This window comes from Pristiophorus japonicus, chromosome 1 (genome assembly GCF_044704955.1).
Source record: "Pristiophorus japonicus isolate sPriJap1 chromosome 1, sPriJap1.hap1, whole genome shotgun sequence".
Lineage (NCBI taxonomy): Eukaryota > Metazoa > Chordata > Chondrichthyes > Pristiophoridae > Pristiophorus > Pristiophorus japonicus.
Genome location: NC_091977.1, coordinates 480,612,105 through 480,635,180, shown reverse-complemented (window position 1 = coordinate 480,635,180; position 23,076 = coordinate 480,612,105). Strand labels below are relative to the sequence as shown.

The window sequence follows — 23,076 nt, the reverse complement described above, 5'->3', positions numbered from 1 at the left end:
CTCAAGCTTGTGGACTGAATGGATGACCCAATCTGCATTTGGTCTCTCCAATGTGGAGAAGCCGGCATTGTAATCAGTGAATACAGTTTACTAAATTGAAAGTAATAGGAGGTGGCCGGGGGGAGAGGCGAGAGGGCCGAGGGGGGAAGGAGGCAGGGGGAGGGGCGGGGGTCGAGGGGAGGGGATGATGAGCAGTGGCAGACATTTAAGGAGACATTTCATAACTCGCAACAAAAATATATCCTAATGAGGAGGAAAGACTGTAAGAGAAGGGATAACCATCCGTGGCTAACTAAGGAAATAAGGGAGGGTATCAAACTGAAAACAAAGGCATACAATGTGGCCAAGACTAGTGGGAGGCCAGAGGATTGGGAAATGTTTAAAAGCCAGTAGAGAACGACTAAAAAATTAATGGAGGGAAGATAGATTATGAAAGTAAACTAGCACAAAATATAAAAACAGATAGTAAGAGTTTCTACAGGTACATAAAAAGGAAAAGAGTGGCTAAAGTAAATGTTGGTCCCCTGGAGGATGAGACTGGGGAATTAATAATGGAGAACAGGGAAATGGCAGAGACGTTGAGCAAATATTTTCTATCAGTCTTTATGGTAGAAGACACTAAACATATCCCAATAGTGGATAATCAAGGGGCTATAGGGAGGGAAGAACTTAATACAATCACTATCACTAATGAAGTAGTACTCGGTAAAATAATGGGACTAAAGGCGGACTAGTCCCCTGGACCTGATGACTTACATCCTAGGATCTTAAGAGAAGTGGATGCATTGGTTGTAATCTACCAAAATTCCCTGGATTCTGGGGCAGTCCCAGCAGATCGGAAAACCGTTCCCTTCCAGTTAGCCTAACATCTGTCGTTGGGAAAATGCTGGAGTCCATTATTAAGGAAGCAGTAGCAGGACATTTGGAAAAGCAGAATTGAATCAAGCAGAGGCAGGATGGTTTTATGAAAGGGAAATCATGTTTGACAAATTTGCTGGAGTTCTTTGAGGATGTAATGAGCAGGATGGATAAGGTGGAACCATTGGATATGGTGTATTTGGATTTCCAGAAGGTATTCGATAAGGTGCCACATAAAAGACTACTGCACAAGATAAAAGTTCACGGGGCTGGGAGATTTTCTGGCATGGATAGAGAATTGGTTAATTAACATAAAACAGAGTCGGAATAAATGGGTAATTTTCCGGTTGGCAAACAGTGACTAGTGGGGTGCCGCAGGGATCAGTGCTGGATCCTCAACTATTTACAATCTATATTAATGACTTGGATGAAGGGACCGAGTGTAATGTAGCCAAGTTTGCTGATGATACAAAGATGGGTGGGAAAGCAAATTATGGAAGAGGACACACAAAATCTGCAAAGGGATATAAACAGGCTAAGTGAGAGGGCAAAAAATTGGCAGATGGAGTATAATGTGGGAAAATGTGAGGTTATCCACTGTGGCAGAAATAACAGAAAAGCAAATTATAATTTAAATGGAGAAAAATTGCAAAGTGCTGCAGTACAGAGAGGCCTGGGGGTCCTTGTGCATGAAACACAAAAAGTTAGTATGCAGGTACAGCAAGTAATCAGGAAGGCAAATGGAATGTTGGCCTTTATTGCAAGGGGGATAGAGTAGAAAAGCAGAGAAGTCCTGCTACAACTGTACAGGGTATTGATGAGATCACACCTGGAATACTGCGTACAGTTTTGGTCTCCTTATTTAAGGAAAGATATACTTGCATTGGAGGCTGTTCAGAGAAGGTTCACGAGGTTGATTCCGGAGATGAGGGGGTTGACTTATGAGGATAGGTTGAGCCTATACACATTGGAGTGCAGAAGAATGAGAGGTGATCTTATTGAAACTTATGAGATAATGAGGGGGCTCGACAAGGTAGATGCAGAGAGGATATTTCCACTCAGGGAGAACTAATACCAGGGAACATAGTCTTAGAATAAGGGGCTGTCCATTTAAAACTGAGATGAGGGGAAATTTCTTCTCTCAGAATGTTGTAAAACTATGGAATTCTCTGCCCCAGAGAGCTGTGGAGGCTGGGTCATTGAATATATTTAAGGCGGAGATGGACATTTTTGAGCGATAAAGGGGTATGGGGAGCGGACAGGGAAGTGGAGCTGCGTCCATGGTCAGATTAGCCATGATCTTATTGAATGGCGGAGCAGGCTCGAGGGGCCAAATGGCCTACTCCTGCTCCTATTTCTTATGTTCTTACGTGATTGAAGAGTGACAGAATTTATTTTTTAGATTAAGTTCTATTAACTAAAGCAGTTTAAACAAAGACAGGAATTAGTGGCTTTAAGTTTTCTCGGCAAATCAACACAGGATTATGAATGGAGTTGTAATTCAAAGTGTCAGCTTATATTTTCCTTCCTCAGTTTAATTTCAGCATTGCTGGGAGCTGAACTAATGCCCTATTCCCACTATTTTTATTTTGGCACCCAAGCACTCCCACATCAAGTACAGCACGGGTTAGATGCAGAGTTAAACTCCTTGCTCACAGTAAATCAGACAAAACACTTTTATAAGGAGAGGAATGTTAGACTAGGTAACGTACAACATATTATTAGCTGCTAAAGATGGAGCTGTGCCCTGTTAAGGTCATAAAATAAACAAAGGATCAGGTCAATCAGTTTAATTGTTTGGCGAGCGATATGTAGGTTGGAAGATGATTGTCAGTTTCAAACTGCAGCTCAGAAGCACCTAGCATTAAATGACTTGTTTGTTTCCTTTTTTAAGATTGTTGTGTTTCAGCTGCAGTGTACGAATAAAATGCTTGCTGAATGTAATGTATGGTTCTGATGGAGTCTTTTCCCTTTCGCCATCTGAGCTGCTATGCATTACCAGTATTTTTTGTGTCATCCAACTTCTATCTGGTTACCCACTTCTCCTGCAGGCACTGTCAATCTGGGGTAATTCCTCCCAAGCCACCATTCTTCACTCAAGCTAACGGTGAAGGCTTATCCTATACTCACCACCCATTGTCCAAACACATGCACTTTCTAGTAGGAATCTCAGCTAATTTCTGTTCTCATCGGGTTCCTGAACTGTATGCTACACAAATTCCAACCTCCACCGCCTGCATGAAATTCCGTTCGCCTATCACCCCTGTCCTCTTTGACCTCCTCCTTTTTGGACCTTGTTTACAATCCCTTCCAGGGGCTCATTCAACTTGACTTCTGCAACACCCTCCAACCCAAGGTCCAGCTCCCACTCTTCCAGCTCTGGCCCACCATATATCCCTGCACTCTTTGTTCCACCTTCATAACCTTTAGCCCTGTCACTTCCCTCTGGAATTCTCCTCACTATATCTCTCCCACCTTCAAAGGCCTTCTCAATAGGCTATTTAGCCTCCAATCACCTCACCATACTCTTCTCCCACCACGTGAACAGGAACTTGGGATATGACCAGCTAACATAACACATATAGGGGGTGGAACTTGGCTTTAAAAAGCAAGCTCCAAAATCTATGTTAATCTTTGCTACCTCACCTGTGCCAAAGCCTCAAACAGAGGCAGATTGAGCCACTTCAGATAAGCAAATGACTTTGTGCATCGCATGACGTCAATGGGGCTCAGCTCCGGTACCCTGGGGAGAAGCTCGGCTGCTAACCGCTGGAAAACCTGCGTCTGCTGGAAATTCAGCTTCCCTGCAGGAACATCAGAAAGCAAATGAAAACTTTTCCGTAGATCCTATGTTTTATTTAATGAAGGAATCTTTTTTTGGAAAGCAGATAAAACTTTTTTTTTAAATGTTCCAATATGATGATGTACTCCAGACCCCGACCAGGCAGTTCTGTTTACTTCAGGGCTCTTCATAGTTCTCAATGTTGCTGCATCGCTATGGGGAGCTGCCAATCAGGGCCAAGGCACTTCCTAACAGGGTGGGTGAAGAAACATGACAGAGTCAAACTGTATAGCTTCCCAACGTCATTAGCAGAGACACTGTAGCAGCTCGCTCACAACTTCTGCATTCTCTTTATTGGGCTGCGAGTGGAGCCTGGCCCAGGAAAGCCTTGAAAGAACAAGCTAGGTGCAGAGAAAATACACAGTCACATTTAAAAAGAGTTAAGAATGGAGGGGCAAGCAGGACTGTGGGCAGTCTGGCTGGAGCCAAAGCTCAAATAATAGGCTAAGAAATTGGGAAATTGGGTTGTGAATAGTTCAAGTAAGTAGGGAGGGGGAAGGAGGAATTCAGCCAAGGTTCCTGCTCCTGATCACTATCTAGTGACCCTGGTTAGAAATAATACCCAGGAATCAATCATCATTTATTAATAAACGGAGTGATTGCTGCCAAAGACTGGAAGATGTGCAGAAGAGGACTTTTTTTTTTACACGAGACCGCTCCCTCCCCGGCATTTTTTCAAGGAGCCAGCTCCTTCTCCGGCACTTTCCCCCAGAACTCGTTCCTTTCCTTCTCCGGCACTTAATTTTTTTTTAACAAGCCAGCTACCGTAACTACCCGGAAGCGCGCAGGCGTAAAACACTTCTACGCAGCTTCCGGTTCGTTGGCAGCAGTCGCGTCCTATTATAAAACCAACTGAATCCCTCAATTAGATTCTAGCCTGTAACTCACACCAAGGTATCCGTTATTCTATATATAAACTACCCATACCCCTCGATTAGATCCCAGCTTGCAACTCACTCCTGGATATCTGTAATTCTATATATAAACCACCTGAACCCCTCAATTAAATCCCAACCTATAATTTATTCCCTGGTATCCCTTATTCTACATATGAATCACCCAAACCTCTCGATTAGTTTCCATTTTGTAATTCATAAGAACATAAGAATTAGGAACAGGAGTAGGCCATCTAGCCCCTCGAGCCTGCTCCGCCATTCAATAAGATCATGGCTGATCTGGTCGTGGACTCAGCTCCATTTACCCGCCCTCTCCCCGTAACCCTTAATTCCCTTATTGCTTAAAAATCTATCTATCTTTGACTTGAAAACATTCAATGAGCCAGCCTCAACTGCTTCCCGCCTGGGTGTCTCAGTGGTAGCACCATCACCTGAGTCAGAAGGCCATGGACTAAAGCCCAACTCCAGAACACATAACCAAGGCCGACTCTTCAGTGCAGTACTGAGTGAGTGCTGCACTTTCAGAGGTGCCTTCTTTCAGATGAGATGCTAAACTGAAGCCTTGTCTGCCTTTTCAAACAACATCAATAAAAACACATTGGCCTAGAAATCCCAGTCGGCTGGTTCCCGTGGGCGCTCGACAGAAAAAGGTTAAAAAAGATGCGCACCAATCTGTTCCCGCTGCACCCACCAGCGATTCCGGGCCCGAGGCCTCCACTCCCCACGCATCGGAACGCGTGCACGTCGGGACATCCGTATGCTGGATAGCCAATCCAGGTGCAATATTTTCTCACTCATAATAATGGGAACTCCGTAAGTAGTTCTCACTATGATTGAGAAACACCTCCCCCACCCCCCAACAAACACAAATAAAAAAAATAGAAAAAATACACCACATATTTAAGATTAATTTAAATTAGTTAATAAATATCTTATTAAAAAATACATATTTTCCCGATTTTTAAAAAAGTTTTTTTTTAATTATGGTTAAAAATAAACTTACCTTTGTGGGCAGGGTTTTTAAACATTAAAATGTGTTTTAAAAATGTTATTTTACTATGTTTTTATATGTTTTAAAACTCTTACACCTATAAAAATAGGCTATGCGCCTGCTTTTATCAGGTGCAAGTGTTTTCAAGACAGCCGCTGGGCAAGATATGGGTAAATATTGTAATCTTGCCCATGCAAATGTCCTGATTGTGGAGATACGGACGATCTGTTGACAGATCGGAAAAGCTGGTTTTCAGCACATGCGCATTATGCGCTGAAAACCGGCTTTTGCAATGCCTTCCCGGGTCCGTACACACACAGTACAGACCCGGGGAGGCCGTGATTTCTAGGCCAATATCTGGTCATTATCTCACTGTTATTTCTGTTACCTTGATGTGTGAAAAATTATCTGCTGCATTTACCTACATTACAACAATGACTAACTACACTTTATTGAATGTGAAGCGCTTTGGGATGACCGGAGTTCTGAAAGGCGCTATATAAATGCAAGTTCTTTCTTCCTTTCTTCTATTGTTCTATATATAAATACCCGAACCTCTCGAGTAGTTTTCAGCCTGTAACTCACTCTCGGATGTCAGCGATACGGTGTTTAAAACAGAAAGTGCTGGAAATATGCCTGCAGGTCCCTCAGCAAAAAAAGACGCTGTAACTTTCTGATTGTACTCTTTTCATCGGACGACAGAACTACTTACGAAAGGTTTTCACCGAGATGCTGATGGACCTGCTGTGTCTCTCCAGCATTTTGGTTTTATTTCAGAATTCCAGCACTTGTAATGCTTTCTATCTGTTAAACACTGTTTGTAGGCGCCGTCACAAGAAACGTTTTGCTTGTTTTGGTCCTAGTTTGTGGCACTGCACTATCGCAATGCTTCTCATCAGTCAGAGACTTCGGACTTTCACTAACCGTAAGCGAATGCCATGTCAATCAGTACTCCAGTCTTCAGGTCAAAATGCTTCTGCATGAAATGGTATGAGAGGGCACGGAGCAAGGGAATGGAGCGCCGATTCTGTATAGCCAAGGCTAGCGCCACCTTTCTTGTGTCATCGGGAGTGAAATACTCAGCCAGTTCCAAACCCTGAAACATAAAGTTGACAAATGTACAGTCAAAATGCACACTTTACACAGACTCAGAAGAGAGAAAAGAACTTGTATTCATATAGCACCTTTCACGATCTCAGGACATCACAAAGGGGTTTACAGTAAATTAAGTACTTTCTGAAGTGCAGTCACTGTTGTAATGTAGGAAACATGGCAATCAATTTACGCACAGCAAGGTTCCAGAATCAGCAGCGAGATAATGACTAGATCATCTGTTTTAGTAATGTTGGCTGACGGATAAATGTTGGCCAATTCACCAGGAGAACTCCCCTGTTGTTCTTCCTATAGTGCCTGGGGATCTTTTACATCCATCTGAGAGTGCAGATAGGGCCTAATACTGTATAAAGCCTCATGCAAAAGATGGCATCTCCAGCAGTGCAGCACTCCCTCAGTATTGCATTGAGGTGTCAGCCTAGATTATCTGTTCAAGTCTCTGGAGTGGGACTTGTTACCACTGAGCCAAGCCTGACAGCTGAGCTGTGAACAGGTAGGCCAGGTTTAAGTATTTCACACTGATGGCAGTGAATGTAGGAGCAGTCTGCTAATTCAAAAGCAAACTGGATAGATATTTGGCAGAACAATTGCATATAAGAGGTAGAGTAGTGCATGATATTTTTCAAACTTTGGGACCAGCTTGATGGATTTGCATGGGCTCAGAGTCCTTTGCAAGTGCCTCTCCTGCAGATTCTTCCAATTCCATTTTTTGGTATGCGTTTCCCTCCCTTACATAAATTTTCTCCCATCCTCAATGCTCTTGGTGAGTTAGTAGATAGGTGCCATCTGTGATGCAGTACGCTGCCTAAGTGCACACTCTTCATTTGTGAACGTAGACAGTATATAACATGTGTAACTGGGTGCATCCCTCCAGTATATAACATACCTCATGTTATAGAATGTAACGCTCCAGTATATAACACAATGTGTGTAACAAAGAATTTTCAGTGTAATTCAGTGGCCCAAATACTCTATGCTGGTGTTAATGCTCCACACAAACCTCCTCCCACTCTATTTACTTCATCGCACCATATCAACATATTATTCTATTCCTTTCTCCCTCGTGTACTTATCTAGCTTCCCTGGATCTGATGGCTTGCATCCTAGGGTCTTAAGAGAAGTAGTGGCAGGGATAGTGGATGCATTGGTTGTAATTTACCAAAATTCTCTGGATTTTGGGGAGGTCCCAGCAGATTGGAAAACTGCAAATGTAACACCCCTATTTAAAAAAGGAGGCAGACAAAAAGCAGGAAACTATAGACCAGTTAGCCTAACATCTGTGGTTGGGAAGATGTTGGAGTCCATTATTAAAGAAGCAGTGAGCAAGAAATTTGGAAAAGTAAAATTCGGTCAGGCAGAGTCAGCAAGGATTTATGAAAGGGAAGTCATGTTTGACAAATTTGCTAGAATTCTTTGAGGATGTAACGAACAGGGTGGATAAAGGGGAACCAGTGGATGTGGTGTATTTGAACTTCCAGAAGGCATTTGACAAGGTGCCACATAAAAGGTTACTGCACAAGATAAAAGTTCACGGGGTTGGGGGTAATATATTAGCATGGATAGAGGATTGGCTAACGAACAGAAAACAGAGAGTAAGGATAAATGGTTCATTCTCGGGTTGGCAATCAGTAACCAGTGGGGTGCCGCAATGATCAGTGCTGGAACCCCAACTATTTACAATCTCCATTAACAACTTGGAGGAAGGGACTGAGTGTAACGTAGCCAAATTTGCCGACGATATAAAGATGAGAGGAAAAGCAATATGTGAGGAGGACACACAAAATCTGCAAAAGGACATAGACAGGCTAAGTGAGTGAGCAAAAACTGGCAGATGGAGCATAATGTTGGAAAGTGTGAGGTCATACACTTTGGCAGAAAAAAAATCAAAGAGCAAGTTATTATTTCAATGGAGAAAGATTGCAAAGTGCTGCAGTGCAGCGGGACCTGGGGGTACTTGTGCATAAAACACAAAAGGCAAGTATGCAGGTACAGCAAGTGATCAGGAAGGCCAATGGAATCTTGGCCTTTATTGCAAAGGGGATGGAGTATAAAAGCAGAGAAGTCTTGCTACAGTTGTGAGGCCACACCTGGAATACAGCGTGCAGTTTTGGTTTCCATATTTAAGAAGGATTTACTTGCTTTGGAGGCAGTTGAGAGAAGGTTCACTAGGTTGATTCCAGAGATGAGGGAGTTGACTTGAGGAAAGGTTGAGTAGGTTGGGCCTCTACTCACTGGAATTCAGAAGAATGAGAGGTGATCTTATTGAAACGTATAAGATTATGAGGGGGCTTGACAAGGTGGATGCAGAGAGGATGTTTCCACTAATAGGGGAGACTAGAACCAGAAGGCATAATCTTAGAATAAGGGAGATGAGGAGAAATTTCTTCTCTGAGGGTTGTAAATCTGTGGAATTCGCTGCCTCGGAGAGCTGGGACACTGAATATATTTAAGTCAGAAATAGACAGTTTCTTAAACGATAAGGGAATAAGGGGTTATGGAGAGCGGGCAGGAAAGTGGACCTGAGTCCATGATCGGATCAGCCATGATCGTATTAAATGGCGGAGCAGGCTCGAGGGGCCGTATGGCCTACTCCTGCTCCTATTTCTTATGTTTATGTTCTTAGGTTAAATGCATGTAACACAGTATACAACACACTGTGTGTTCCTGGGTGCAACGCTCCAGTATATAACACATATATCATACAATAGCACAATTATACATAACTTGTGTGTTACTGAGTATAACATAACACACTATTACTGGGGTGCAACATTCTTGTGTTGATGATAAAACGCACTACGTGGGTTGTGTATACCTTATCCTCCAATCTGTCCATCAGTGCATCGGACAGGGGTCCGAGCTTAGTCATCAACTTGGCCACAGTCTTTGCATCTGCGACCTCCGTCCACCGCAACTCCACATTTTTAATTATGTCACTGAGCAACACTTTCTGCCCGTCTGTCCGTGCATAGCTGCCGTAGTAGTCGGCCAGAGAGGTGAGGTTTTTAAAGGTCAGACGCCTCAACCGCCAGTGAACCTCGTTTTCAACGGACCGTAGGACGTGGTTGTTGGCATCCAGTCTGATCACAAAGAGGCTCCGCAGCAGGCTGATCAGGTTCCCATTCCACACTGCAGAAATCTGAAAGGAAAAGCATTTAAACCACAGATCATACAACCTGTTGAATGCAAGGGCCAGGATCAGCAGGAGATCCTCCTTGGGAATATACTGTAGTACTTAATTTCCCCATTTGGTGACAGTGTAACTGTGAAATGCTTGATGTTATACAGGTTGAACCCCTCAAAACCTGCATTCATTTATCAGCAACCTCAATTGTCTACCATCACTCCCGGCCCAGGGGGCGGGGGGCGCATGCGCAGAATGCAGCCGGGTCGTTGACAGCAGCGTTGTCAGCAATACCCTTCCGTCGACGTTTAATACAGCAGCCGCTTTCTGTTCTTTAAATCTTTCCTTCTCTTTTCGGCGTCCCCAAACGCTCCCCCCTCCCCTCCCCCGCCCCCCCCCCACACACACACACACACACACACAAACGGTCACTGGGCCAGAAATGCTGTGCACTAGGCTTCTGCACAATGCTGCGCAGTACCTTTCTGCGCAGTGCATGCGCAAATCCAGCTTCGGGGTCGGGTCGCCATCTTGTGAGGCAATGTTCAATAAAGCAGTGCGGAGGAGCGTGGTGGGAGTTTTGGAGCTGGAGCGTGGTGGAGGAGGTCTGGGACACAAGCGCTGTCATCAGGACCGGGTAAGTTGAGGCATGACCTCCTGTCGTCCGGCAAATTCTCTTGTCCGGCACAGGCCAGATCCCGAGGGTGCCGGATAAGAGAGGTTCAACCTGTATTGCACTACCCGATTTCAGCCCAGAGGGAAGCACTTACAGCCTCACCACCCATAGCATCCAGCTGCTTTTTTTTTAAACCCCCAGAGTCCTTACATACACTTTGCTGTTCAGTTTGTTACATGGTACTTTCAAGAGAATACAATAACACACAGAGGTTATTGGTACAGTGAAGAGTAAGCTGGCAGCCGCATGCTTTGGGAGTCAGGGTAATTTGGAAGCGTCGCTCAGATTCAGAGGAGTCAGGGAAATTTCCAGGGTCCTAACCGCACAGAGATAAGGCAAGGCTGGGTCATTGCCCTACATAAGTATTTCACAGCCCAGTCCAGCAGAAAGTATCTCTGATAGTTTATGACCATGTTCCTAATTAACCCTTTCTTCTGGGCAGTCCGAAAGGGAGAGAATGCAAGAGAAGGGAGTGTATGAGAGTTTTTGTATTTGTTCCTGGGATGTGGGCATTGATGGCAAGGTCAGCATTTATTGCCCATCGCTAATTGCCCTTGAGAAGATGGTGGTGAGCTGCCTTCTTGAACCACTGCAATCCGTGTAGTGAAGGTACTCCCATAGTGCTGTTAGGGAGTGAGTTCCAGGATTTTGACCCAGTGACAATGAAAGAACAGCGACATAGTTCCAAGTCAGGATGGTGTGTGACTTGAAGGGGAACTTGCAGGTGATGGTGCTCCAGACACCTGCTGCCCTTGTCCTTCTCGGTGGTAGAAGTCACGGGTTTGGGAGGTGCTGCTGAAGAAGCCTTGGTAATTTGTTGCAGTGCATCTTGTAGATGGTACACAGTGCAGCCACATTGTGCCAGTGATGGAGGGAGTGAATGTTTAAGGTGGTGGATGGGGTGCCGATCAAGCAGGCTGCTTTGTCCTGGATGATGTCAAGCTTCCTGAGTATTGTTGGTGCTGCACTCATCCAGGCAAGTGGAGAGTATTCCATCACACTCCTGACTTATGCCTTGTAGATGGTGGAAATGCTTTGGGAAGTCAGGAGGTAAGCTACTCACCACAGAATACCAGACTCTGACCTGCTCTTGTAGCCACAGTATTTATATGGCTGGTCAAGTTTCTGGTCAATGGTGACCCCAAGGATGTTGATGGTGGGGGATTCGCTCTCTTGTTGGAGATAGTAATTGCCTGGCATTTGTGTGGCACGAATGTTACTTGCCATTTATCAGCCCAAGCCTGAATGTCGTCAGATCTTGCTGCATGTGGGCATGAAATGCTTCATTATCTGGGGAGTTCCGAATGGAACTGAACACTGTGCAACCATCAGTGAACATCCCCACTTCTGACCTTATGATGGAGGGAGGGTCATGAGAACATAAGCCACTCGAGCCTGATTCGGCACTTAATAAGATCACGGCTGATCTGATCATGGACTCAGGTCCACTTCCCTGCCCGCTCCCCATAACCCTTTATTCCCTTATCGCTCAAAAATCTGTCTATTTCCGCTTTAAATATATTCAATGACCCAACCTCCAGAACTCTCTGCAGCAGAGAATTCCACAGATTTGCAACCCTCTGAGAGAAGAAATTCCTTCTCATCTCAGTTTTAAATGGACGACCTCTTATTCTGAGACTATGACCCCTAGTTTTAGTTTCCCCGATGAGTGGAAATATCCTCTCTGAATCCACCTTGTCGAGCCCCCTCATTATCTTACATGTTTCGATAAGATCACCTCTCATTCTTCTAAACTCCAATGTGTATAGGCCCAACCTACTCATCCTATCTTCTTAAGTCAACCCCTTCATCTCCAGAATCAACCTAGTGAACCTTCTCTGAACAGCCGCCAAGGCAAGAATATCATTCCTTAAATACGGAGACCAAAACTGTACGCAGTACTCTAGATGTGGCCTCACCAATACCCTGTACAGTTGTAGCAGGACTTCTCTGCTTTAATACTCCATCCCCCTTGCAATAAAGGCCAACAGTCCATTTGCCTTCCTGATTACTTGCTGTACTTGCATACTAACTTTTTGTGTTTCATGCACAAGGACCCCCACGCCCCTCTGTACTGCAGCACTTAGAAATTTTTCTCCATTTAAATTATCATTTGCTTTTCTATTTTTTTCTGCCAAAGTGGATAACCTCACATTTTTTCACATTATACTCCATCTGCCAAATTTTTGCCAACTGACTTAGCCTGTCAATATCCCTTTGCAGATTTGTTGTGTTCTCCTCACAATTTGCTCACCCACCCATTTTTGTAACATCAGCAAACTTGGCTACATTACACTCGATCCCTTCATCCAAATCATTAATATAGATTGTAAATAGTTGAAGCCCCAGCACCGATCCCTGTGGCACCCCACTCGTTATTGTTTGCTAACCGGAAAATTACCCATTTATCCCGAATCTCTGTTTTCTGTTAGTTAGCCAATCCTCTATCCATACGAATATATTACCCCCCAACCCCGTGAACTTTTATCTTGTGGAGTAACCTTGTAGCACCTTATGGAATGCCTTCTGGAAATTCAAATACACCACATCCACTGGTTCCCCCTTATCCACCCTACTCGTTACATCCTCAAAAAAGGTCAATGATGAAGCAACTGAAGATGGTTGGGCCTAGGGCAGTGCGCTGAGGAACTCCTGCAGCGATGGCCTGGGGCTCAGGTGTGGGACTGGAGTCACATATAGACCAGACCTGGTAAGGCCAGCCAGTTTCCATCCCTAAAGGACATTAGCGAACCAGTTGGATTTTTATGACAATCTGACAGCTTCATGGTCACTTTTACTACCCTGTACCAGCTTTTTATTTCCAGATTTTGAAAAACTGAATTCAAATTCTCAAACTGCCATGATTTGAACGCACATTCTCTGGCTTACTGGTCCAGTAACATAAACACTATACTGTATCAATCATCGTTCCTAAACCAATGGACCGAACAAATTACATAATATTCTACCGTTGTTAATGGCTCTGAACACTTGATGAGCACAAATTTCACACGAAAAGAAAGCCACTAACCTGGCTGTCGACTGTGTTCAACAGATGCTGGAAGCGCCTGTCTCCTGTGACATCCTGCGTCTCCAGCTTCTGTTCCACCACCTGGCGGCACACGCGGACGAGCAGTGCGGCCGCTTGGTTCCCAGTGACGTTTCGGCCCGAGGGAATCTGCAGGAGCTCCTCTGTGCTCGAGGCCGACTCAATCAGCTCATCCACCTTCGTACGCTCTGGCACGTGGGTGAAGGTCTGCTCGGCGGCGGGAGACAAGTCGGGTGGGTGACAGCGAGCAGACGTGTGGACCCCAGCCAGCAGTACCGGTGACTGGTATAGTTCTGTTGTGCTCCGTCTGCAGGGAGTTAGCACGGTGGCAGGAGCTGGCACGGTGAGGAATGAAGTACCTAGATGCCGCGTGCATCTGCGTAACAACCGAGCCGCCATCTTTGTTGGATGGAAACACCTTTAAAGTCACATCTTACGACACCTAAAGCAAAAACAGATATTGTGATATTGATACGTCCTTACTATACAGTATAAATGCACACGAGGCCCATGCTTGAGGTGTCAATCTGTGACCTGTCCTTTATTCCTTAGCACTCAAGTGATGAAAGTGGGTGGAGCTTCGTTAGGAGTGTCTCCGAAAAGTTCACCACCTAGGGTCATTGTTCTCACAGTGAACAACTTAGGTCAGATTATACATGGGTTACAATGCTGGTTGAATACATGACAATTAAAATGAATACATGCGTTTACAGTGATGGCTTATTGTGTTAAAATGTCTCATAGTACTTAACAGGAGGCAGGCCTTCAAGCCAATACTGCCAGATTAGATACTGACTGATCTGTACCTCAACTCCAGTTATACTTGTTTGCTCCATATCCCTTGATACCCTTAACAATGGAAATCTATTGATCTCAGTCTTGAAAATGTCAATTGACCCAGCATCCACAGCCTTTTTAAGAGGGGAGGTGGGAGGGGTCGGTGTGGCAAAGAGTTCCAGATTTCCACTACCCTTTGCATGAAAAATTGCTTCCTGATTTTCCTCCTAAATGGCCTCGCTCTAATTTTAAGATTACGTCCCCTTGTTTTCAATTCCCCCACTGGAGGAAATAGCTTACCTGTATCCACCCTATCGAATTATTTTATCATTTTAAACACCACGATTAGATTACACCTCTACCATCTAAACTCAAGGGAGGACAAGCCAAGTGTTATGGAACCTGTCCTCATAATTTAACCCTTTAGCCCTGTTATTATTTTGGTGAATTTGTGCTGTACTGCCTCCAAATATCTTTCCCGACGTGCGTGCCCAAAACTAATGCAATACTCCAGAGGGGGTCTGAGCAAGGCTTCATACAAACATACAATCGGACATTAGTAGTGTGCAGCCATTTCCTCCTTCAAGATCCTACACACAGTAGAAATTAATGACCAGTTAATTTGTTTTTTATTGTTTTTGCCAAGGGTTCAATGTTGGCCAAGACACCAGGAGAGCTCCTGTGTTCTTCTTCGAATAACACAATGGGATCTTTAATGTCCACCTGAGAGGGTTGATTGGGCCTTAGTTTAACATCTCATCCAAAAGACAGCACCTCCAACAATGTAGCACTCCCTCACTATTGCACTGGAGCATCAGTCTAGACTATGTGCGCAAATCCTGAAGTGAGGCTTGAAACGGCAACCATGTGACCCAGGTTCCTGCCACTGAGCCAAACTGGTGTATGAATTAAAGCTTCTGAATGTTGAGGAGTGAGCAACAGTGAAGTAATAGGATGGCCCAGGTACAGCAATGGAATGACATGATTGAGATTGTAATGCATGCACCTGTGAGTATACTCACAGGTTTGTACGGCCTTGGGAAATGTTTAGAGTGTCCCCCAGATCGGGGGGCACGATTTAATGTTTAATATTGTTTACTCCAAAAGAGTTGTACAGCTGTTGCAAGAGGTGGGTGCCGGAGGGACTGGAGTGCATCGTCACCCCTGGCAACCAAATTTTAATTTGATTTTATACGTTTTAAAGTTTAATTTGTTTTAATTGCTGGGTTTTAGTGTCCCCCTCCCCTTTTATAGGGGGCACTTGTATATATATCTCTTGTTTTACTACCCAAAAAAACCCCCCACAAAAATCACCAAAAAAAAAGGGCATGTGAAAAGTGTTGAGTGTCCCCCAGATCGGGGGGCACTTGATTTAATGTTTATTTTGTGTCCCCAAAAAGAGTTGTACAGCTGCTGCAAGAGGTGGGCGCCGGAGGGACTGGAGTGCATCATCACCCCCGGCAACCAAATTTTAATTTGATTTTAAATGTCTAAAATTTAATTTGTTTATTGTGCCGGTTTTAGTGCTCCCCCCCACCCCCTTTTTAGCCAGGGGACACTTGATTTAATGTTTTATTTTGTTCACAAAATAGTTGTACAGCTGTTGCAAGAGGTGGGCACCAGAGGGACTGGAGTGCATCATTTTAACAGGGAACAAAATTTTAATTTAATACCGTTTGTAAGGTACCCTTTAGTGTTTGTTAGTTCATTTGTGGACATTTGTGTCCTTACAAAAGGGGGCACTTGATTTAGTTTAGAGTTGTTGCATTCACAAGACTCAATACAAGCCCAGTCAGTTGAGTCTAGATCATCCATGATGATGCAGTTGTGAGCCTAGTGGATGAACTGGTAATGTGTAGTTTGATTGTTAAACCTTTGTTAATAAACCAACTAGTTCTTAATAGCAATGTGTTGCTATGAATTCTTAAGCAAAGAACCTATGAAGCAAATACATTACAGAGATAACCATTGCACATGTGCTGTGTAGTTGAATAAAATAATCAGAACTGAATATATCAATCTGAAGGGACACTTCCACTGGGACTGTAGCATAAGAGGGTACAGGTTCAAAGGGCTGATGTTATTTTTTTCATTCTCAGGAGATGGGCATCATTGGCAAGGGCAGCATTTATTGCCCATCCCTCATTTCAACTGAGTGGCTTGCTAGGCTACTTCAGAGAGCAGTTAAGAGTCACCCATGTTGGTGTGGGACTGGAATCACATATCGGCCAGACCAAGCAGGTTTCCTTCCTGAAAAGACAATAGTGAACCAGTTGGGTTTTTACAGCAATTCTTCAGCTTCATGGTCATTTTACTGATACCAGCTTTTTATCTCCATCTATATATATTGTTTTAAACAGATTCAAGTCCTCAAACTATCATGTTGGGTTTTGAACTCATGTTCTGTGGATCATTAGTTCAGGCCTCTGGACTACTGGTTCAGTAACACAACCACTACACTATCAGGAAGTTATCCATCACATGAAGATTAACACATTGAATGAATTTCAGCATAGAAGCAATAATCCTGGAATCAGTTGGGACACTGTGATGGCAGGTCCAGGATTATTTGTAGCTCCTTTCCATTCCCCCCCCACACTTCCCCTGGTATGCTGGTATCCCCCATCCCCGGTGTTGTTGATATCCTCACCCCCCCCCAGCGTTGTTGGTATCTGCATCCCCCTTCCCCGGTGCTGTAGGTATCCTCACCCCTATTCATAGGTGCTGTTGGTTTCCCCCTTTCCCCCGGCACTGTTGGTATAGCCCCTATTTGTTCCAGGAATGGGACCCAGCTGAACGACGACTGCATTTTGAAAAGGTGCCACTCTGTGCAGGAAGCCCTGAATGGAAAAGCAACAAGAGGTAAGAAAGGAGGTGTGTTGGCTAAGGTTCACAGCCAATGTTCCCTCTAATTTTTTTTTTGGGGAGGGGGGGGGGCTGCACGGCCCATTCTATTCAAAAACCGGCCAGCCGGTTGAACGGGACCCCCAAATGTCACAGCTAAAGCAGCTAGCTTGATTAACATGACTGATGACCAGATTGGTCTTTCAGATGCTGTGCATTTCCTAGTAACGACGAGAATTTATTTCTGATAATATAAGAACTCAACATTTTTGGGAAAGCAATCTTAAAACAGTTTCACAGAAATACGTTGCAGCAGGAAGACTGATGAAATGAGTAGTCACATGGCAGATGTAATTTAAAGCAAAAGTGCAGACAAGTGTCGACTAAAAGCCAACAAATCTCCAGAACCTGATAGCTGACATTCGAGGGTTTTAAAAGAGGTGGCTGCAGAGATAGTGGATGCATTGAGTTTGATCTTCCAGAATCCAGAGATTCTAGAACGGTTCCCGTGGATTGGAAGGCAGCATATGTAACCAGAGGATGTTTTTTTAATTACGGGATGTGCAAGGCCAGCATTTATTGCCCATCCTAATTACCCTTGAGAAGATGGTGGTGAGCCACCTTGAACCGCTGCAGTCCAGGGGTGAAGGCACTCCCACAGTGCTGCATACTTCTTTGTAGCGATTTGATACAATGGAGTGGCTTACTAGGCCATTTCAGAGGGCAATTAAGAGTCACATCGAGGACAGCAGATATCCTTCCCGAAAGGACATTATGATAAATCATGTTTGAGAAATCTATTAAGAGTTTTTTTGAGGGTGCAACTAGCAGGGTAGATAACAGGGAACCATTAGCTAACCAACACCAGCTTTTTATTCCAGTTATTTAATTAACTGATTTAAATTCCACAGTTGCATGGTGGGATTTGAACTCGCATCTCTGGATCTTTAGTCCAAGCCTCTGGATTACTAGTCCAGTAACAGACCCACAATGCTACCATATCCACTGGATGTAGTATACTTGGATTTTCAAAAGGCATTTGATAAGGTGCCACATAAGAAGTTGTTACATAAGATTAAGGATTGGGGTAATATATTAGCATGGATTGAGCAATGGTTAACGGACAGAAAACAGAGAATCGGAATAAACAGGTCATTTTCAGGATGGCAGGGTGTAACTTCTGGAGTGTTGCCAGGACCAGTGCTTGGGCCTCAGTTATTTGAAATCTGCATCAATGACTTAGATAAGGGGATCAAATGTAATATATCCAAGTTTGACGATGATACAAAGCTAATTGTGAAAGTAAGCTGTGAGGAGGACATGAAAAGGCTGCAATGGGATATAGACTGGTGAAGTGCTTGGGCAAGGAGGTGGCAGATGGGAGTATAATGTGGGAAGTGTGAAATTATCCACTTTAATAGGAAGAATGGAAAAGCCAAATATTTCTTAAAACGAGAGAGATTAGTAAATGTTGGGATTCAGAGGGATTTGTGTGTCCTTCAACACGAATCACAGAAAGTTAACATGCAGGTACTGCACAAAATTAGGAAGGCAAATGGTATGTTAGCCTTTATTGTAAGGGGTTTTCAGTATAAAAGGATTATATAAGGCTTTGGTGAGACCACACCTGGATTACTGTGAACAATGTTGGTCCCCTTACTTATGGCAGGATATACTTGTCTGAGAGGGGGTGCAACAAAGGTTCACTAGATTGAATCTTGGGATGAGAGAGTATTAGTATGGAGAGATGGAGTCGAATGGGCCGATATGCTCTAGAATTAAGAAGAATGAGAGGTGATCCAATTGAAACGTATAAAATTCTAAGGCGGCTTGACAGGTTACATGCTGAAAGACTGTTTCTCCTGGCTGGAAAGTCGAGAACTAGGAGTCATAGTCTCAGGATGTGGGGTTGGCCATTTAGGACTGAGATGAGGAGAAATTTCTTCACTCAGAGGGTAGTGAATCTCTTGAATTCTCTACCCCAGAGGGCTGTGGATGCTCAGTCGATTAGTATAATCAAGGCTGAGATCAATAACTTTTCGGGCACTAAGGGAATCAAGGGATTGAGGGATAGGGTTGGAAAGTACAGCTGATGTAGAAGTTCAGCCATGATCTTTCTGAATGGCAGAGCAGGCTCAAGCAGCCATATGACCAACTTCTGCTCCTGTTCCTTATGTTCCAAGTGCAAAATGATACATTTTGGTAGGAAGTATGAGAGGCAATATGAATTAAATGGTATCATTTTAAAGTGGGTACAGGACCAAAGAGACCTGGGGTTCATAGAATCATGGAAATTTACAGCTCGGAAGGAGGCCATTTCGGCCAATCATGTCCGAGCCGGCCGACTAAGAGCTATCCAGCTCTTGTTCCATACCCTGTAGGTTATGGTACTTTAAGTGCACATTCAAGTATCTTTTAAATGTGGTGAGGATTTCTGCCTCTACCCCCCTTTCAGGCAGTGAGTTTCAGACCCCCACCACCCTCTGGGTGAAGAAATTTCCCCTCATATCTCCTCTAAGCCTCCCTGCCCCCCCACCCCCCCCAATTACTTTAAAACGACACCCTCTGGTTGTTGACCCCTCTGCCAAGGGAAACAGGTCCTTCCTATCTACTCTATCCAGCTCCTCATAATTTTATACACCTCAATCAGGAATTAATAAAAGGAGAACAGGGAAATGGCAGAGACTTTGAACAAATATTTTGTATCGGAAAATGCTGGAGTCAGTTATTAAGGAAGCAGTACCAGGACATTTGGAAAATCATAATTCAATCAAGCAGAGTTAACATGGTATAATGAAAGAGAAATCATGTTTAACAAATTTGCTGGAGTTCTTTGAGGATGCAACGAGCAGGGTGGATTAAGTGCAGGACCAGTGGATGTGGTGTATTTGGAGTTCCAGAAGGCATTCGATAAGGTGCCACATAAAAGGTTACTGTACAAGATAAAAGTTCAGGGATCAGCTCTCAGGCCTTAACTATTTACAATCTATATTAATGACTTGGATGAAGGGACCGAATGCAATGGAGCCAGGTTTGCTGATGATTCAAAGATGGATGGGAAAGCAAATTGTGAGGAGGACACACAAAAATCTGCAAAGGGATATAGACAGGCTCGGTGAGTGGGCAAAAATTTGGCAAATGGAGTATAATGTGGGAAAATGTGAGGTCATCCACTGTGGCAGAAAAAAATAGAAAAGCAAATTATAATTTAAATGGAGAAAAATTGCTAAGTGCTGCAGGACAGAGGGACCTGAGGGTCCTTGCACATGAAACACAAATAGTATGCAGGTACTGCAAGTAATCAGGAAGGCAAATGGAATGTTGGCTTTTTTTTTTTTGCAAGGGGGGTAGAGTTTAAAAGCAGAGAAGTCCTGTTACAAATATACAGAGTACTGGTGAGGTCACTCCAAGATTACAGCGATGTTTTGGTCTCCGTATTTAAGGAAGGATATACTTGCATTGGAGGCTGTTCAGAGAAGGTTCACTGGGTTGATTCCAGAGAGGAGGGGGTTGACTTATAAAGATAGGTTGGGCCTCTACTCATTGGAATTCAGAAGAATGAGGGGTGATCTTATCAAAACATATAAGATAATGAGGGGGCTCAACAAGGTGGAAGCAGAGAGGATATTTCCACTCATGGGGGAAACTAAAACTAGGGGTCATAGAATAAGGGGTCACCTATTTAAAACTGAGATGAGGAGGAATTTCTTCTCTCAGAGGATTGTAAATCTATAGAATTCTCTGCCCCAGAGAGCTGTGGAGGCTGGGTCATTGAATATATTTAAGGCTGAGATAGACAGATTTGAGCGATAAGGGAATAAAGGGTTACGGGGATTGGGGAGGGAAGGGGAACAGAGTGCATGATCAGATCAGCCATGATCGTATTAAATGGCAGAGCAGGCTCAAAGAGCTAAATAGCCTATTCTTGCTCCTATTTCTTATGTTCTCATGTTCACTCCAAAAATGTAGCAACAGGATTGAGGGGGTGATGAAAAATTATGAACAAACTTGTTTGGACCAAATCGCTGTTCCTCAGTTTGAAAAATTGTGTTCATCAGCATCCTCTTGATTGTGATACCAAATGGTTCCAACCTACACAGTTCTGGGTATAGAGATAGTTTTGATGGGGAAATGGTATAAATGATATTTGCAAATTGTAAAACTATTTAAGCACATGTTAAGCTGGGGTAGTGTTTACTTTTAACTGAAATAGGTTTTGGCAAAACAGACCCGACGTTCCATTTGATCTCCTTCCAGAATATCATCCCTACCCTCTCATTACAGCATCAAACTGTCTCAAATGAATCCAGTATCGTGGCCTCAACCTGGCAGCCGACCAGCTGTTGATCACTTTGTGGAAAGCACTGTTTCCTGGTGACTGTCATACACTTAACCTTCACAGGGAAAGGGAATTCTGGTAGTACCGGAGACAACAACTGGGGATTCAGTCCATGCCAGGGGGTAGGAGAGGCTGGGAACACCAATGGGGCTGGTGCGGTGACACCGGCGGGGCTGCCATGCCCGGGGGGAGGGCTTGACCTCTGACCCGCAGACGAGTGCCGGACACCGGTTAACAGTAGCACGAAGCACCAGTCACCCGCCCAGGCCCGGGTAATTAACCCCAGCTGCCCTGCTGTTGGCGGTAGCGGACCCGCGCCCAACTTCTCCTCCCCACCTCACATTAGAATCACAATGGTCAACGCCTGCCACTTACATACATACATACTTACTCACTCACCCACCCACTTCCTCAAAACCAGCATGGCCGCCGACCTACGTTATTCTCACACGACCGGAAGTACGACGATCACATGTGCAGGTCGTTACCTGAGCAACCGCGTCAGACCAACCAATCGGTGCGTCCGCATCTAGGATTTCCGCACGCTCTGATCACGTGTCCCGGGAGCACTGATGAAGCCGGGGTGGAAGGGACCATGATCACGTGAAGAGGGAATGCAGCACCTCTGGAACTCAGCCAGCAATCTCACTGTGCTGACCCTGGGCACAATGTCAAGTGCCATTGATGCAACAGTCATGCGTAACTGACCTGTCCAGCCACCATGACCTCCGGGTGGTTTCTCCCTGGATCAGGAAGGTATATGCTTGCTTTTTTGGAAACAGGAGGTGGGTGGGGTGGCTTGACCCATCCACCTCCACGGAGGTGTGTGGGGGACCTGACCCATCCACCTCCATGGCACGAACCTGGTATTGCAGTACTTCCAGGAACGGTGCAGTGGCTCTAGGCCTTTTGGCTAAGAGCATTGGCGCAGAGTGATCCTTGGCGTGTGCAAGGTGACCTCTGGCGTTTGTGATTTGACAAAGAATTGGAACGATTGGCTACGAATTTCAAAAAAAAAACAGTGAGGTGGGTGGGGTGGCTTGACCCATCCACCTCCACGTAGGTGTATGGGGGGCCTGATCCATCCACCTCCATGGCACGAACCTGGTATTGCAGTACTTCCAGGAACGGTGCAGTGGCTCTCGGCCTTTTGGCTAAGAGCATTGGCGCAGAGTGATCCTTGATGTGTGCAAGGTGACCTCTGGCGTTTGTGATTTGACAAAGAATTGGAAAGATTGGCAACGAAAGATTAAAAACAAAAAACAGAAGGTTTAATGCAAATACAAATAAATCTTGGTGTATAATAATTTCTCCCATACCTACATTTTTATGCTTTCTCCTTGGTTATTATTTAAATGGAGAAAGATTGCAAAGTGCTGCAGTACAGCGGGACCTGGGGGTACTTGTGCATAAAACACAAAAAGTTAGTATGCAGGTACAGCAAGTCATCAGGAAGGCCAATGGAATCTTGGCCTTTATTGGAAAGGGGATGGAGTATAAAAACAGAGAAGTCTTACTACAGTTATACAGAGTATTGATGAGACCACACCTGGAATACTGCGTGCAG

General features: G+C 44.4%; 1 protein-coding gene across 3 annotated transcripts in view; it reads right to left on the bottom strand.

The window, feature by feature from the left end:
- The window catches only part of tbrg4 (transforming growth factor beta regulator 4), a 44,004-nt gene extending 22,024 nt beyond the window's left edge, over positions 1-21,980 (bottom strand). Inside the window, exons 1-5 of one of the 3 annotated variants that reach the window (XM_070894799.1) lie at positions 21,901-21,980; positions 13,532-13,991; positions 9,516-9,839; positions 6,512-6,683; positions 3,505-3,662 (exon numbers count right to left, since the gene is read on the bottom strand). In XM_070894799.1, the coding sequence (XP_070750900.1) occupies positions 3,505-3,662; positions 6,512-6,683; positions 9,516-9,839; positions 13,532-13,948 (1,071 nt within the window). In that variant the 5' untranslated portion in view covers positions 13,949-13,991; positions 21,901-21,980. Of the gene's footprint in view, positions 1-3,504; positions 3,663-6,511; positions 6,684-9,515; positions 9,840-13,531; positions 13,992-21,441; positions 21,698-21,900 lie in introns of those variants that run through there. The other 2 variants (XM_070894809.1, XM_070894802.1) reach the window with 2 other exon arrangements.
- Between the last annotated feature and the right edge of the window lie 1,096 nt (positions 21,981-23,076).